General features: G+C 29.7%; 1 protein-coding gene across 2 annotated transcripts; it reads right to left on the reverse strand.

Annotated features, from left to right (window-relative positions):
* Positions 1-7,108: 7,108 nt before the first annotated feature.
* LOC129944601 (beta-2 adrenergic receptor) lies at positions 7,109-16,672 on the reverse strand. Of its 2 annotated transcripts, XM_056054144.1 has the most exons (4): positions 15,500-16,672; positions 15,260-15,400; positions 14,883-15,141; positions 7,109-9,214 (listed from the first exon to the last, which is right to left on the reverse strand). In XM_056054144.1, the coding sequence occupies exons 2-4, from the start codon at positions 15,390-15,392 to the stop codon at positions 8,638-8,640; spliced, it is 969 nt and encodes a 322-aa protein (XP_055910119.1). In that variant the 5' UTR covers positions 15,393-15,400; positions 15,500-16,672; the 3' UTR covers positions 7,109-8,637. The 2 variants fall into 2 exon arrangements, with proteins under 2 accessions (XP_055910119.1, XP_055910118.1); XM_056054143.1 differs by having other exon boundaries at positions 15,260-16,672.
* Positions 16,673-18,908: the final 2,236 nt, after the last annotated feature.

Below are 18,908 nucleotides of genomic sequence, written 5' to 3' on the forward strand. Positions count from 1 at the left end.
ATTATTTCTTATGACAATATCGAAAAACGTTTTTGTTTTAGACACAATCTAGTGTTAAACATTTTAAAGACACAATCTAGAACGAAATGAAAGCGCATATATTTTTCAGACATATCGTTCGAAAATTATGTTGTGAGGTATTGTCTTGAGAAATCTTAAGTTACCAAAAATCATGGTTTCAAGATTATACATAGTAAAATAGTTTATGTGAATTTAAAGTTTTCAAATAATTAAAAAAAGATTAAATTCATATTTCAAGGCTTCTAATATACTTTAAATATTATCTGTTGTTTTTAAAAAAGGTTTTACAATATACCTTAAATATAAGCTTTTTCACCTTTTTTTTACCTGAATGGATTTTGTTTATTGCTTAGTGGTTGTTCTGAAGGTTGTTTATAAACATTTGTTTCAGAATAAGTGTATCTCTGAAATCAAACGTTGAAAAGTGATGATGTACTATAAAACCCACATTTGACATTAATTCTTTTCTTTCCAGAGTCACATATACATACGTCCTTAGCTCTATAAGCGTTTGACAAATTGTTAACAGATTCAATTTTAACCCTGATTCGTATTAGGTTTTGTTAAAAAAATTAATATATCTATTTCGAACTTTAAAATCATGGTTAGTTCGTAGGACTCTCATTTCAGAGGTCTTGGGTGTAATCCCTGCCAGTGCCACTTAAAGTTTTTTTCACGGGTACTGCCTCTTGCGAGAAATTGACAAATCCTCCAAGAGTAATTCCTGTCATAAAATATGCTTTTTCAAATAGCTACATACTCACACAGGAATAGTTGATAGTTGTAAGTCTCTAGGCCCTAAACGTTAAAACCTATATCTAATTATGTAAAAACTCATAAGCAACCCTTTAGCCCAATTGTTAGCAATGGAGAACCATACTTTATACTCTTTCGGTTACAACTTTGTTCGTAAAAATATTATGTTTCCATACTTTTTTATATTTAATGCTTTAAGAGACAAAGTATTAAATCAATGCGTTAAACGCCAGTAGTCAAAAATTATTAAATGTCTAAAGTGACAGTTACATTTCATATACATTTTTAGATGAAAATTCTAATGACAATTTGCAATAATCTACAAATTTGTCAAAAAGAACTTATGTGCTCAAATAATTAACCATAAAGTACGTATACTTTTGACAGTTCCTTTCTTTTAACATTCTGTTTTCCAATATGTGTCCAGCGAACATTAATGTATGAACTTTTGGAATATTGCTACTTGTTGCAAAAAATAACTAAATTTCGAATTAATTAGATACTCACATCCAGTCCTGAAACAAACTTGATGGTAGTTAACTGACGTTTGTCTTGTTTCATGTTCTTTCCAAACTTTTAACATTCGAGAATTGTCAGAATCTATTAATAAATTAGTTGACAGGTAACATCAAATTATTGCGTAAGTTGGACAATCATCACACTAAGGAGCCAATGGCTGCGTTCAATCTCGTTTTGGATATGGAATCTTGGATAGGTGGATTTTTGGATAACTTGTTAGCTGTCAAAAAATAAAAACGGCTTTCAGCTGTTCACAAAAAGCAGATAAACATTTAAGCTTCGAAGTTATAATCCATGTAAGATAAAACATTTAATGGATGGAATTGATAGGTGTGTAACAATTAAATAAATAAGAGATAACCTTAGCTCGGAGGCAAATTCTTCATCATCTATTATGTACAGAACATCCTCAAATACAACTTCAACTAACATTTTGTGTCTTTTTGTTTACCAACAAATACAAAAAGCTGAAATCAATTTTCAAGTTCCTTGAATCAGCTTTTCGCTCAGATACGTACATACTCCAGACATTCTTGTATACCTTTGGATTCCTTTTTTGACACCTCAGCTGTTTTTGATCAACTGTTATTTTACATGAAAAACACTTACAAAAAGGTATCGGGATGCACTATCTGTCTGAGATTAAACGCAACCAATGATAGTGATAAGAAATAAAACTTGAAACTTGACTTTTCTCTAATACTCATTCAAAAACGCCCCAGCAAAACGTCCATACATAAATCAAATTCTGCTAACCACCTCAATTTTGTCTGATCAAATTCTTCAATTTTTTCTGAACAAGCAATCAGCTGTTACGAAAACAGAATTTTTTATCTGAAAAACAAAAAATATCAAGGGGCTATCATTGAAACCAATTATTGAATTTTTTGGACAGGTCGGTTATTGCGATCATTGATACTTTCGATAAAATTTCTGTTTGAAATCTATGAGAAATTGTTTGGAAATATCTAAATTAAAACAGAAATCAATGCTATGATTGCATTCATAATTTGACTCATGTATCATGATTCAGAAATATGAATTTCCATCAGGAAAATAAATTTTTTTGCAAAATGAAACTGTCAAATTAACTTTTCCAATCTTTTTGCCAGATTTAAAACCGATCAGTAAATAAATCGCGTTTTTAACCAAAATTCAAACATTTTCCGCATTCATATTAATGATACCTAACGACCTAACTGATCCCTTAAAAGATAGAAAGTGAATTACTCGTCAATAGAAATACCATTTGGCTACCAAATTATTTTAAAAATTGATAAAAACATCTATCAATTTTTTTTCATTAGAGTTTTTCTACTACCTAAGACATTCATTTTTGCAAATGGTAGCTTCAATAATTCTACTACTTCACGTTTTTGTGTAGAAACCAGAATTTTCCTAAGTTTGACAGATTCTTTTCTACTGAGTCTGACAGTTTCTTTGAGGGGTAGACTTTTTCCAGTAGCGTTTCCACCTAAAAGTTAAGCTTTAAGATGCCATTTGAAGTTGGACGCATAATTACTTCAAAAATGTTGAACAAAGTCAAAAAACATATCTTCAGCAAGAAGTCCCCATTGATTTTAATTAAGCTGTCAAACAACAAAATTGTATACACAAAATGCGAGGATACGACGAATGAATGATTCCACTCTCTGTTTAGTTATTTAATGATCAAGATTATAGAAATGAGTGCGTTCAGCAAAAACATTTTTAAAAGATTTCAAGTAGATTTCAATCATTTTTGAGTTGATCTGGATGAAGTATCAGTATATTATGCCAATTCAGATTTTATTTGAATTGGGAAATTCTTTGAATTTAATAAGCTTTCGAACGAACATAATAGGCTTTAAAAAATGTCACTTTATTGGATATTGTATGATCTGGCTTAAATTATTTTGAAAAACTGAACCAGAATCCGTCATATACATAAATAAGTTAGTAAATACCAAAGTTTTTTGCTGAAAGAAAAAAGCATATTGAAATGCCACTATTTTCTTTAAATAGATATTTCTAGCAGAACAAACCAACTGTCAATCTATTTAATGGACTAAAGTTTGGAATGGGACTTTGAACGCAGTAAGTTTTGAAAATATCCAAGTTATGAAATATGATATGTCTCTATCGTAATACTTCTTTTATGAAACGGCCATTTTGTTTTTAAAACTTCTGAGAATTTTCTCAGACGGATTGACAGAGCAGGAGAATAAAATACAGAAACAATTCACTATTCATTCTCACCTATCATTTTTTTTATATAAGCACGTACTCAAGGGGATTTTACTACCCTTATTATGCACATTATGAATTCCTGAGTTTGGCAAGACATTCCACATTCGAGTGGTATGGGTAAAGAACGAACCTCTTTGTTTGACAGTACGGTCGAAGTTGGCTCGAGGGTATACTGATGAGTATTCCTAGAAGCGCGAGTATTAAGGTTGAACTGTTTAAGGGCATAAGCCGCATAAGGAAACGGTAAAAAAGGGTCAGACAAGAGACCTTACGACGATGTTTAAGCGAAGTAAATGAACTTATGATTATATTTTCATCAATCAATTTAAATGCTCTACGTTCAATACTATCCAAGAGGCTTAAGTAAGTTGCACTAGCACCAGCCCAGAGATGAGAGTTATACTCAAGCTTTCGACGTGTCTTGTAGATAACAGCCAGATCCAAAGGGTTGAAATATTTCTTGCATCGCCTAAAGAAACCCAAACACCTAGCGGCATTTTTGGCGACATCGCGTATGTGATCATTCTACAAGAGGTGGTTGGTGACACACATACCTAGAATTTCGATGTGTTCAGTCTCATTTATGCAAGTGCCATCCATGAATAAGGCAATGGCGGTATTTCTTGCTTTAACGATACAAGACAGCATTGCGAATATGAAAGTGAAACAATGTATTGGATTAGATGTTGCAGACAGGAGATCATTAATAAAAAGAAAGAAAGAGTGTTGGAGATGGAATAGAGCCCTGGGGCACACCAGCATTTATTTTATGGTTTTCAGACTTGAATCCATCCAATACTACTTGTATTGAACGATCCGAAAGGTAATTACTAATCCAATGAAGCAACGATCCATGAAAACCCAAAGCACGCATTTTCGATAAGAGAGCCTGATGCCAAACCCTATCAAATGCTTTTGATTAGTTTTGCATTCTTTTTGGACTGTGCGATAGAAAATACTTGAGAAATCGAATCATAAAAAAATCTGTTTTCAGATTTCCAACAAGATAAAAAATTTGGTTTATATTTTTGAGAATACGGAAACCTCGGAGATCTTAGAAATATGTATGTATATACTGGCCAACTGTATTGATAGTTGTTCCTCTTTAAATACTAGTTATAGTTATCATTGGTTTCAATTATTGAACATATTGTTTCGAGATCAATAAACGATTAAAACAAATTAAATTGGAAAAAGCCAATAAGTTGTAGAATTGTTTTTCATTCAGTTCATTTTTTCAATGATGTTCAGTCTTTGGCGCCAGTTATAGCTTTTTTTGGTTTTCATTAGGTCCGTTCGCTTACATTCCTAAAAAAGTCCAAATACTGTTCGCGTACTCAAAAATGTCATAGTTTTTCGTAAAAGAGAGCGCTCACGGGAGAGTTAAATATTTCCCCAACCAACGAATTTTAGCTCAAGAAATTTCTTGGGGCTTATTTGTGAAAAAGTGTCAAATTTGATACACATTGAATTGAATTAAATAAATGGCTCGTTTTTGTTGTCACTTATACAATTAAAAATTCTTTTTCCAACGAACAGCAACAAGATTGCAATTTTTAAGTTTCAGTTTCAATCAAGTTTTTTTTTATAAAAAATAAAACAATGCACTATTCATGATGTTGCAGTTGTTGTTTTAATTCATCCATTATAAAAACAAATAAATTCTAAATACGAAATGAAATGATGATGTTTCAAAATTTATATTTTTTTTGACAGTAATATTGTGTGAACAATTTGTTGTTTTCCCGTTCTCTTACTTTTTTGAAGTTTTTTCTTTTTGTGAGAGAATTTTACCTCCACTCTTTAAAATATCTCTTTTTACGAATTTTACTGCAGAAACTTCGGGAACGGACCTATTATTAAAACCAATTATTGAACATTTTTTGACAGGTTGGTTATAGCTTTCGTTAAAAAGTCTGAACACACATTTTTTGCTTCGAATCAAGCATTTCCTGATTGGAATCAAGCATTTGAGGTTAGAGTTGTTCATTGAAAGGAAAATTGACAGGCAGAGCGACGATATTTTTCCGAATTATAAAATCAAAAATCAACTCCCCTTTGGAAAAGATTTCATAAAATATTTTTTTTATAAAAAAATGTACAAACAAATGATAGCCTTGCTTAACTGGTCTTGAATACCAACAAACAGAGTTACGCACAGTTTCTTGTTCTTTATGCCTGAAACATATACACGCTTCAGCTTCGGCTTCGCCTGACGTTAACAAGTTCAACAATAGGAATTCAATGCATGCTATCACAATGGAGCTTCGACCTCACGTTTCGTTTGACAATCATAAGGAAAAGAACGTAATGTAACGTAATGCGACCCCAAACGGAAGCTCTAGTTCAATTATCTGAACATTTGCTTTGTCTGACAGCTCAACAGCTGTAAAAAAATGTCAACAAACAAAATATTTGCTCTTTGGAGGGATGAAATAATAGAAATGTCATTCAAAGCAACCTCAAAGCAGGCCTATCGTAACGCAGACGAAGCCAAAGCTGAAGCGTGTTTGTGATTCAGCCATTAAGTACTTTTATTCAATTTAAGATTGAGATTTTATTATGATCTAGAAAATTTGTCAACTTATAGAAATATTTTCGCAGCATGTTCATCACAAATTTTATTCCATGCGTCTTACTTGAAGAAAGTTATAACTGCCCCGAAGTTCTATTTTAACAAAATTAAAAAACAATAACCATAATTTTCAGAAAAACTTTTTGGCCTACTACAAGCTCTACCTTTGTAAGCCTTTTTTTTTATTTATTCCTAATTTTGTTCATGCATTTTTGTTTCTGCCCCGGTTTCTGCAAAAAAAAAACTATAATTCGAAATCAAAATTATATTCAAAGCATTTGCAGTTATTGTAAAATGTTTGTGCATAAATAAATGTGGTGCTTTTTTGTATTGATTGATTTCAGTTAACACACCTTCCGCTGCTTAAATTTTTGTTTTCTTAATAAAATACCTTAGTTGTAGTCATATGAAATTTTATTTATCCTACTAAGGATTTAGGATAAATTTTTGTTGTTGGAGTTAATGACTTATACTAAAAAATATTTTATTATCACACTCTTTTTTTTTTTGTCAATCGGAAAGTATGGATTTAATAAATTAAATTTAATAAATTCATGCATTGATTTTGTGAAGTGTGTTTTACGGTGTATCTTGCACATGCTGTCTTAAATCTCATTCTTTAAAAAAAACTTTAAGGTCTTCCATTTTCTGTGTCTTAAGACTTGTAGGACTCTTGTTAAGGTTTCATTAAATCTTATGAAATCAAAGTCTAAAATTGTGTTAAGCAACTTGTTCCGTATCTCCAAAGAATAGCTATCTTCTTAGTTTTCCAAGTTTGATGTCGAAGCTGAAATTCCGCTCTACCAACCTATTCTAGGTCTAAAAGCCTTGCTAAACTAAAAGCTTACCTTAATATAAAATCATTTTTGTTAAATATAAATTGCATTCGAAACAATAAACAGCAGATATAAGTTTAAACAAAATAAAATCTTCTGAAGAAAGCGGTATTTTTTTTGTTTGTTTTAAAAAAAAATTGTCATGCCCAGCGAAATAAAAAGAAAATTTAAATATATTTGAAATAATTTATATTATATTTAAATCATTTAGAAAAAAAAACAATATAGAAATAATCGCAAACAATAACATTCAAAGAGAAAATATAATAAATTTAACTAAAATTAAATATTGAGATCATTATAAATTTCATTCTAAAAAATTTAACAAGATTTTTTGTTATACAATTATATAATAATAATAGTCTTTCTTATAATTAAATACTACAACAAAATATTCATCTTAATTTTCTGTTTTTTTAATTTGTTTATATTTAATTTATTTTTCTATAGCGAATACGTCCGGGTTTTTGCTTTTGTGAATTAAAATTTACAATATTTTTAGAGAAAGAGAGAGAGACTTTATATATCACTTATTATAAACTAAAATCCTAATCATAAATATTGCACTTATTCAGTAAAAATTAAAAATAATTAATAATTTAAAATTATGTCTTTTTCTTTAAGAAAAAAGGATTTATTTTATAAAAAATCAAAACCAATTGTTTAATAATTGTTAAATAAAAAATGTAGTTTTTTTTTTTTGTTTTTGTTTTATATTTTTAAAATTTGAACATTAAATGCACTATACAATGTTTTAATTTATTTGTTTTTATTAAATTTATTTAAATTTTTCTTTCTTATGAAGTTAAATAGTAATAGTTTACATTTCTAAATTGCATTTCATTGAAATTGAACAAATAGTAGATTAATATTTAATGTTTTTTTTGTTTTGTTTTGTTGTTTTAGTTTGTTTTTTCATTTATAAATATATATATTGAGAATTTTTTGTTTTAATTTTATTTAAATAGCTTTTGTTTTCGTAATTAAGTGTTTTTGTTTTTGTTTATTTGTATTTTAGATGTTGTAGTTAAAATGTTTAGTTTTTTTTTGTTTATAATACTTAAGTCTCAAAGCTTGTTTTCTTATGATTTTTATGTTTTTTTTTTTTTAAATTAAGTCTAAAGTTTTCCTTTTTTCTATAATTTAAATAATAATAATAAAAAAGAAATGATTAAATATTATACTTTTTTTTTAAATAAAATCAAAATAGATTTTGTCGTTTTACTTAGTTATTGTTCACAATAATTATCATTTTAATTTAATTCTTCTTATTGTTTAACTAACAAAAATAATAAAACTTACAACTATTTTATGAATTTATTTAACTGACTTTTGGCATAGATTTTTTTTTCTTATACAAATTGAAAGAGAAAATTCTGTGTTCTTATCGATGGAGAGAACTTAAGGAATATAAAAATTGAAATTGAAAGAATCGCAACTACTTCAACTCACCTTCGTATCAACTTAGCTTTTGAGTTACTTTTTTTTGCAAAATTTTGTTTTTTTTTTTAATTTATAGCCAATCTTTGCTAAATTTCTTTTTTTTAGTAACAAATTAGAATCCGAAGATTCTAAATCAGCCAATTAGGATATTGTATCCAATGTTTTTCATTTCAAATTTTTGTTTGTATTTATATTATGGGACAATTCCGGAGGAGGGGCTTGTCAGTTAGGGTAATTAAAAGGGAAAATCTAGCGACTCTAGTCATCTGGGTCCAACCCGATTAGTTCAGCTTGCAAACGGCCCTTAGTCTTACAGCAGATTGTTAAACAAAATACTCTCAATGCGATACGAAATTGCGGCGACATTCCGGTCATGATGATTATTTTCCAAAAGGAATTCAATACACCAATCCAAACGAGGCCGAAATTCAAGAGAGTATTTTGAACAACGTGACCGGTTACCACCTCGTATATGCGAACCGATATTAGCGGCAACCATGATATCCAGAATGCAAACACTAATGCGAATGACATCATATGACTAGGATTCGATAAATTTTCAGCTAAAGCGGTTGCGTATTCTTTATCGTGAATTGGCTCACCGGAACGTAATTTACGCATCATAACGAATATATAACCGTAATTGTGTACAATTGATATAACACTAGGGCCTAAAATTAAAATCGAAAGCGTTACACTGTAGGCAGCCATGTTGCCCCAATCGAGCATGCAAATGTGTGAGTCGGGATGGAATATTGGCGTATTGTAGCCGAGAATTGGCGGACAACATAACAATGCTGCTGATATCCATGTGAACGCCATCCAGCATTGGCATCTGTTTTGAGAATTTTTTTTTAAAAAACACAAAAATATAAATTACATTAAAATTTTTATAAAGATTTTAAAAACAAAATTGCAAGGAATACTAAAATAAAAAGATTAGGAAAACATATATGAGAAATTCTTGTGACGCTGCATGTGAATTAAATTAAAATCGCGTTAAATTATATCCCAAGTTTGAACTTTGACATTGATGAGTTTAAACGCGTTTAAACGTCAAAAATTGGTCTCGTTTAAAATCTAATCGCGAATTTAACACCATTTCGCATACAGTCTAAGATCTTAGTTATAGCCTAAATTGATGAATGTGCTAAAATATCAATCATACTTTAGAGCCAAGATGGCTTGAACTCTTTAAACCTTTTCCTCCAATTTGCTGTCCTTATGCGAAGATGTTCTATTGTGAAGGGAATCGTATGGATACCTAAGCATAAATTTAAAAAAAAATATAGCGGCCACTAAATTTGTCCTAAATAATATAATTTTAAATTACAACCAACTTAAGATCATAAATAAATATACGCGTAAAATGAAGCCAAATAAAAACAAAATTAGCAAATTAAAAATAAATTGAACTATGAAAGAAAACATGTCATAATCTCAAATGTCAAACTAGATCATTGAATATCTAAAGTTATTGGCTGCGTTCAATCTCAGACCCATAGGGTATCCGGATACCTTTTTGTTAGTATTTGAAGTGTTAAATAACAGCTGATCAAAAACAGCTGAAATGTTAAAACAGGAATCCAAAGGTATCCAAGAATTTCTGGGGTATGTATCTGACAGAACAGCTGATTCAACACATGGTTGAATTTCAAGAAACTTGAAAATTAATTTCAGCCTTTTGTATTTGTTGGTAAACAAAGAGATACAAAATGTTAGTCGAAGTTGCATTTGAGTATGTTCTGTACATGAAGAAGCTTCCGAATTTTAGCAGGTAATTATGATCTATTTTTTTAAACTTCAAAATTGTCTTATTTTGTTTTATCTTATACAACAATTTTGACTTCGAAGCTTAAATGTTTCTCTGCATGTTGTGAAGAGCTGAAAGTTGGTTTTATTTTTTGACAGCTATCTCATTACAGCTATGTCAATACAGCTTTCCAACTCGTTCAACAAGGTACTCGTATATACAAATCCACCTATCCAAGATACCCTATCCAACACGAGATTGAACGCAGCCATTAAGTAATGGTATGATCCTTGAAAAAGATATAAAATATTGTTTTAAGCTATGTCATCCGAATCTGTTTTTGCCCTTGAAAGACATTAAATGTCAAATGTGATGATCTAAGCGTTCTAAACGGGTCTGTTATCATGAAAAGTGACAGTTAACATATTTTTTAACTGATATTTGTAATAGTTCAAAGCCGTATGGGTCCATTAATCATTTTTTTTTCGATGGAACACGACTAAACTTTGATTTATTTTTGACATTTGAACATGGGTGAAGCTGTCAAATTTGTATTAACATTGAAATGTTTTCGATTTCTATGGAGTACCATCAACAAAACGAAATTGATTTTTTTTTGCATTTGACAGTCGTATCAAAAATTAAATTGTATCATTAGCGTAAAGAGAACAATGAAGTTCGTGAAGCAATTAATCTATTTCAGTACGTTTCCATATTTGAAAAGGGATTTTTTTTAAATATCCTTAAAACTATTTCAAAATCAAACACTTGTCATAATTGACAGTTGAAAAATGTTGTTTTTAATGATTTTTTTTTTTAAATTAAAAGTCAAAAATGAAACCATTATATTGTGCTTTCGTGGTCGTTAGAACACGACTTAACATAGAGTCATTTTTGACAGTTAAACTTTTGTGTGTCTGTCAAATTTGCAAGAAGAAAATAAAAGTTTCCATATTTGAAAAGGGAGTTTTAAAAAATAATCTTAACACTGTTTCAAAAGTTCGTGAAGCAATTCATTTTTTTCAGTACGCTTCTATATTTGAAAGGGATTTTTTTAATATCCTTAACACTGTTTCAAAATCGAAAACTTGTCATAATTGACAGTTGGAAAATGTCAAAAATGAAAGTTTATAGTTTACAACTTGTTAAACTAAACCATTCCATTGTGTTTTCGTGGCCATTGGAACACGACCTAACACAGAGTCATTTTTGGCAGTTGAACTCTGTTGTATCTGAATATGAGCTTGGTCAACTAATTTTAATTTGATTGCAGTCCGTTTTCATATTTAAAGAAGAATTTTTCTTTAATACTCTGAATTTGAAGAGTATTGACATTAGTGAAGCAATTAATCTTCCGTATTAGGAAAGTGATTTGTTTTTGAATATACTTAACACTGTTTCAAAATCAAACACTTGTCAAATTTGACAGGTTTAAAAATAATGGTGTTAATGTCTTTTTTTTTAATTAAAAGAAGTCAAAAATGAAAGTTGATAGTTAGCAACTTGTTAAATTAAACCATTCCATTGTGTTTTCGTGGTCATTGGAACACGACTTAACATAGAGTCATTTTTGACAATTGAAATTTGGTGTGTCTGTCAAATTTGCAAGAAGAAAATGAAAGAGTCCATTTTTGAAAAGGGAGTTTATTAAAAATCGAACAATTGTCATAACTGACAGTTGAAAAATGTTGGGTTTAATGTTTTTTTTTTGTTTAAATTAAAAAAGTCAAAAATGCAAGTTGATAGCTTACAACTTGTTAAACTAAACCATTCCATTGTGTTTTCATGGTCATTGGAACACGACCTAACATAGAGCCATTTTTGACAGTTGAACTTTGTTGTATCTGAATATGAGCTTGGTCAATTAATTTAAATTTAATTTCAGTCCGTGTTCATATTTAAAGAAGAATTTTTCTTTAATACTCTGAATTTGAAGAGTATTGATATTAGTGAAGCAATTAATCTATTTCAGTGTGTTTCCGTATTAGGAAAGTGATTTGTTTTTAAATATACTTAACACTGTTTCAAAATCAAGCACTTGTCAAATTTGACAGTTTAAAAATAATGGTGTTAATGTCTTTTTTTTAAATTAAAAGAAGTCAAAAATGAAAGTTGATAGTTAGAAACTTGTTAAATTAAACCATTCCATTGTGTTTTCGTGGTCGTTGGAACACGACTTAACATAGAGTCATTTTTGACAGTTGAACTTTGGTGTGTCTGTCAAATTTGCAAGAAGAAAATGAAGGTTTCCGTATTTGAAGAAGGAATTTTTTTTAAAAATATCCTTAACACTGTTTCAAAATCAAACACTTGTCATAATTGACAATTGAAAAATGTTGGTTTTAATGTTTTTTTTTTAAATTAAAAGAAGTCAAAAATGAAAGTTGATAGTTAACAACTTGTTAAACTAATCCATTCTATTGTGTTTTCATGATCATTGGAACATGACTAAACATAGTCATTTTTGACAGTTGAAATTTTGGTGTGTCTGTCAAATTTGCCAGAAGAAAATAAAAGTTTCCATATTTGAAAAGGGAGTTTTAAAAAATAATCTTAACACTGTTTCAAAATCGACTATTCAGAAACAATTAATTATGTCATAATTCACGCATAGGACGATAAAGTTCGTGAAGCAATTCATTTTTTTCAGTACGCTTCTATATTTGAAAGGGATTTTTTTTTTAATATCCTTAACACTGTTTCAAAATCGAACACTTGTCATAATTGACAGTTGAAAAATGTTGTTTTTAATGTTTTTTTTTTTAAATTAAAAGTCAAAAATGAAAGCTTATAGTTTACAACTTGTTAAACTAAACCATTCCATTGCGTTTTCATGGTTATTGGAACACGACTTAACATGGAGTCATTTTTGACAGTTGAACTTTTTTGTATCTGAATATGAGCATGGTCAACCAATTTCAATATAATTTCAGTCCGTTCTCATAGTTAAAGAAGAATTTTTCTTTAATACTTTGAATTTTAAGAGGACATGAGATAATTGAAGCAATTAATCTATATCAGTATGTTTCCATTTTAGAAAAGGGATGATTTTTTTAAATATACTTAACACTGTTTTAAAATCGAACACTTGTTAAATTTGACAATTGAAAATGTTGGTTTCAATGTTTTTTTTTTTTAATGAAAAGAAGTCAAAAATGAAAGTTGATAGTTTACAACTTGTTAAACTAAACCATTCCATTGTGTTTTCATGGTCATTGGAACACGACCTAACATAGAGTCATTTTTGACAGTTGAACTTCGTTGTATCTGAATATGAGCTTGGTCAATTAATTTCAATTTAATTTCAGTCCGTGTTCATATTTAAAGAAGAATTTTTCTTTAATACTCTGAATTTGAAGAGGACTTGAGATTAGTGAAGCAATTAACCTATTTAAGTATGTTTAAATATTAGAAACGGAATTTTTTTTTAAATATACTTAACACTGTTTCAAAATTGAACACTTGTCCAAACTTGACAGTTGAAAAATGTTGGTTTTAGTGTTTTTTTTTTGTTTTAAATTAAAAAAGACAAAAATGACAGTTGATAGTTTACAACTTATTAAACTAAACCATTCCATTGTGTTTTCGTGGTCATTCGAACACCACCTAACATAGAGTCATTTTTGACAGTTGAACTTTGTTGTATCTGAATATGAGCTTGGTCAACCAATTTCAATTTATTTTTTGTCCGTTTTCATATTTAAAGGCGAATTTTTCTTTAATACTCTGAATTTGAAGAGGACATGAGATTAGTGAAGGAATTAATCTATTTAAGTGTGTTTCCATATTAGAAAAGGGATTTTTTTTAAATATACTTAACACTGTTTTAAAATCGAACACTTGTCAAATTTGACAGTTGAAAAATGTTGGTTTTAATGTTTTTGTTTTTGAAATTAAAAGAAGTCAAAAATAAAAGTTGATTGTTAGCAACTTGTTTAACTAAACCATTCCATTGTGTTTTCGTGGTCATTGGAACACGCCTAAAAATAGAGTAATTTATGACAGTTGAACTTTGGCGTGTCTGTCAAATTTACAAGAAGAAAATGAAAGTTTTTATATTTAAAGAAGATTTTTTCTTTAATATTCTGAATATGATTTTTACAATCTAACACTTGTCAAAACTGACAGATGAAAAATGTTGGTTTTTTTTATTCTGTGTAAGGATAGTGATTATCCATTTTGAAACTTAGATTTGCAGATGTGTGTTTTAACAACAATTAATTTGATCCGTGAAACATTTAAGTACAAAATTAGTTGCTTTATTTTACCAATGGAATTCGTATATATAATCGGGTATAAGATTGATTACTACTGGAAATGACATATGAGTTCGTAAAGAGCGAAAGCTTGGAGACTGAATTTATCACCTAGTGGAAGAACAGTAGGGTCTAGAATTTTAAAAATCTAGAAGACGTCAAATTAAATCCTCGCAATATGCAGTTTTCGTTAAAAAAATTAAAGTTATAATAAAAAAAAGTAACAAGTGTCATCTTTTTGACGTTTTTTTCTTGGTAATTTGTGTATTGGAAAATTGACTTAAAAATTTTCTTTTGTTTCAAAAAAAAAAATATTTAAATATGTAGATAAATGTTTGCTACTCTACAAATTAACAATTTATTACCGTTCCTTGGCCGCTTTTATTTGATGAAAGATAATAAATAGAAATAGGGTGCGGGAAAGAAAGTAGTGTGTGCCCTTTTTTGTTTTTGGAAACCCAAACCCAAAACAAAACCGGCCCCCACCAACTCACCTTGTTTTCGTTTGCACCGTCTCATATCGGAGAGGTTTTCTTACAGCTAAATATCTATCGACCGATATCCACATAAACGTATAAACTGACACCGCCCAAAGGGTCACTTCGAGATAACCGGTGAATCGGCACAAAATGTCGCCGTACATCCATTCGCCCAACAGTGCTGGATACACCGAGAACGGTACTACCATAAGACCGCATAGTAAATCCGCTACGGCTAACGATAATAGATAATAATTGATGACCTCCGTAGGACCTGTAAATGTTTTAATATAGAAAAAACAGAGACAATAAGGTGCAGGGAGAGCTTACAAGGATAATGAAGACCTTACAAAAAAAAATAAAACAGGATAAAACATTTACAAGAAGCTTACCCTTAAAATTAGCATACGTGGCTATAATTAATAAATTTGAAAACACTATTGCTATGCCTAGGATGCATATTAATGCCGCTTGCGTTAAAGCCTCCAGTTTAGAGTCGTCCTGCAGGTAACTCATACCCTGCATCGTAACTCCTTGATGGTGTGATTTCAAAAATTAGCACACAGTCAGATCGGAATGCTGATATGTGGCGGCAGGTTAACCTGACTGGCATGTCCTGTCCCAACACTCACCTCACATCCGGTCATGACGCTTTTGTTATTTATGTGGTTATATTCCGGCGGCGCGCGACGGTGGTGTCCATTCTTAGTTGAGAAGCACCATACTTCTAAGTGGGGCTGTGCACATTCGCAGAGATGATTTTTGTTAAATGCGCTGAATTGATGTTTTGCTTCCAAATAAGTTTTTGTATACTATGTACACCCTCACGTGAAGGACAACGTTAAGTGCCCACTATGCACCGAAAGCCAAAAGGAGGCCCGATGCGAAGCAGCTGGATTCGAGCCAAATTCAAGAACACGTAACAGTTACAGTAAGAGCCAGTCTATGCGAGAAAAGTAGAGCAGGCAAAGTGCAAGGTTGACCCAACGACGACGTTGACGCTAACGACGACGAACGGAGTGTGTTGAGTTGTAGGCTTTGACGTCCTTTTCCTTGTTTTGCTGAATTATCCTTGTAACGGGTTAAGGATTTTTGTGAATTTTTAAGTAAGTGAGTGGTTGTTTTTGTGACTTGTGAGTGTTAATGTGGCTTATCTGAGTGATTGATTGTTTTTCTTTCTGGTTTATGTGTCTTTTTAAAAAGCTCGATTGATTTTATTTTCTTATTGAAAATACGTCGTCTCAAAGAGTTTTTCACAACACGATTTGAGATTGAGAGAAGGGAAATTAGAGGAGAGCCTTTTATTTATTTTTTTTTTCTTCAACTTATTGTTGTTAAATTTATAAATAAGTTAATATTTAGTTTTTATTTAAATTTAAATTTTGTTTATATTAATTTAAAAATTCTAATGGAAGATTTAAGATTATATTCTAATATTTAAATATATATATATAATAGGTTAGTATCTTTTTTTATATATGTATGTATTTTTTAATTTTCTTTATATTTTAAATTAATTTTTTTTAAATTTCTTTTTTAATGTGCGTCTAAAGCAAACTTTTCTAAGGCCTCGATTATTAACAATTTTTTATTAAATTTTCCTGTTTTTTTTTGAATGCTTATATGCTGGTATGTGTATTGAAGAGGAAGTGTATTGTATTTTTTGTTTTTGTAGTTTTATGAATGTGTTAGTATGTAGAGGAAAGGATGTGAGTTCTATTTTGTTTGTTTAATTGATTTGTTAAGGATTCTTATGTTATTTTTTGCACATTGCGTTTAATTTGAATTGATTGAATTGTCATTAGCATCATCTGAAAGAAAATAAAATAAATATATTTTAAAGAAATATACTTAAAACTTTTTAAAAAATCTTTAAATAATAAGGAAATTATAAGATATATTTGTTTAATATTATATGCAGACTATTTTTTCTTTAATCCCTAAAAAAAGTTTTGGACTTAAAAAGGTTAAACCCCACTTCCCTCGTTATGACTGATATACTCTTGGATTAGTCCTTTAGGAAAAATTGAATATGATAATGGACGAAAGGACTTTATTCAAACAAAACCTGCTCCCCAAATGTAGCTTTTCATAAGAAATTATTTCCTCAAATCGATTTAACATCCTACGTTTTTGCATCCTACAAAAAGGTTGAGTATTATAAATTATAGAATATCCACAAACAAAAATCTATACCTGATTTTAGAATCGTTTTTGATATAGAGCATCAAACATGTTTTGGTTCTGCATAATGTATATCCCTCACTTGCAAGCCAGGGGCGTATCCAGGATTTAGGCTTCAAAGGAATCCAATTTTTATAAAAATCAAACCACATTTATGGAGAAATAAGAAAATGAAAATCTTTGCCTGAAATGTTCCCAAATACTCAATAGACTTGGTTGTGTTCACAATTTAAGCCCAAGACCTTACACACAAAACACTTTTCATAGCAACAAACTCTTTCCCGTTAACTACTGAACCAATTTATCAGAACATTTTAAGTGCAAGGACATGCAACTCAACAAAATTCCAAATAACACCAAATTTCAAAGTTCTTAATTTACTGATCATAAAAATTCTCAAATCGAAGAATTTGAAAGTAGAGATGTTTTGAGGGCATGAGATAGGTTTGTTTTAATTGAATATACTACTATTTGAACTGCCACTTTTGAAACTGCCATCTTTTGAATTTTGACAAGCAAAACTTAAATGCACAGTTATCACACAACTTAGCAACTATTTAAAGTACTATTTTAAAAAAGTCTACTTGGTATTTTAAGATTTTAAAACATATGTTCCTGCAAAAAAAGTTTGTCTTTAAAAATTTAAATGTCAAAAAAAACTTAATTCAATAATTTTTTTCGAAAGTTTTCTTGCGATACATAGGAACAATATGGCAAGTTTCGCATTCGTAAAAAGTTTTAATGGAAGATGAATTATTAGAATTAGATATACATTTCATCCATTCATTTTCATTTTACAACAAGTTAATACTTTTTTTACAATAAATAAAGAATAAATAATAGTTATCATCTTTTAGCTTTAAAGCTAGTGTTGAATGATGAATAGCGAATTTAAATTTACATAAATTAAAAACTGATGTGCTGCAATAAAACTAAATTGTTTAAGCCAAGTGATCAGATAAGTTATTTTTTTTAAATTTCAGATATTATATTATATTAGAATTAAATTTCTGCGGATGGATCTTGGAACATTTGAACACGCATATTTACTTTCAGTTTTACATTTTCAACACTACGCCACACTGATCATGGGTCATTTTAAACATTTAGTGACAGTTTAAATACTGAATGAGCTGTTCGTCTCCATCCAATAAAGTTGCCGCAATGTCAGAAGACGCAATAGCCAATGCGATACCATTATATGATTTAGTGTCTATTAAATCAGTTCACTTTGATTTGGAGAATGCATACCGAAATGACTGAGTGGTAATTTGGCAATGATAACGCAAAGATCCTCAATAGCAATCAATATTTCATTGTACTTAGAGTCACTGAATAAAATCGTAAGATCGTTGTACAGTGTACGATGTTGATGCAATTTAACCATAGCACTTAGGAATATACAAAAAAAGTTAAAAACCTATTCTCAAACCTACCGAATGTATATGCAAAATTTTATTGAAATTGGTTAAGCCGTTTCGGTGGAGTATGGCAACTAACACTGTGACAGGAGAATTTTATATATTAGATTAAATTCAAAAGTTTACAATTTCAATATTTGTTGAGATTTAACATAACAATTAAAAGAATGTCAATTTTACAATGATTTGAAACACAAAAATGTACCAATTTTGAAATGATTTGAAGCATAAATAAATAAACATCAATTTTCAAGTGACTTGAAACCCCAAAATAAATAAATAAATAATAATGATCCTTTAAACTGTAAAAGCTGGTTAAATGAACAAAATTTAAGTTAGAAAAGAGTTTTGAAAAACTAGGGCATGTTTGCAATATGAACTCCGTAGAACTCCGTTTAAAATTTCGTACAACCGACTTGAAGAAAGAAAACTTTGT

The sequence above is a fragment of the Eupeodes corollae genome, chromosome 2, assembly GCF_945859685.1.
Source record: "Eupeodes corollae chromosome 2, idEupCoro1.1, whole genome shotgun sequence".
NCBI classification, from domain to species: Eukaryota; Metazoa; Arthropoda; class Insecta; order Diptera; family Syrphidae; genus Eupeodes; species Eupeodes corollae.

Excerpts from the sequence above, each read along its gene's own strand:
- LOC129944601 (XM_056054144.1), bottom strand. The coding sequence starts at position 15,392 with ATGCAGGGTATGAGTTACCTGCAGGACGACTCTAAACTGGAGGCTTTA. Across the intron at positions 15,142-15,259 it reads CACGTATGCTAATTTTAAGG|GTCCTACGGAGGTCATCAAT; the intron begins GTAAGCTTCTTG and ends AAACATTTACAG. Across the intron at positions 9,215-14,882 it reads ACGGTGCAAACGAAAACAAG|ATGCCAATGCTGGATGGCGT; the intron begins GTGAGTTGGTGG and ends TTCTCAAAACAG.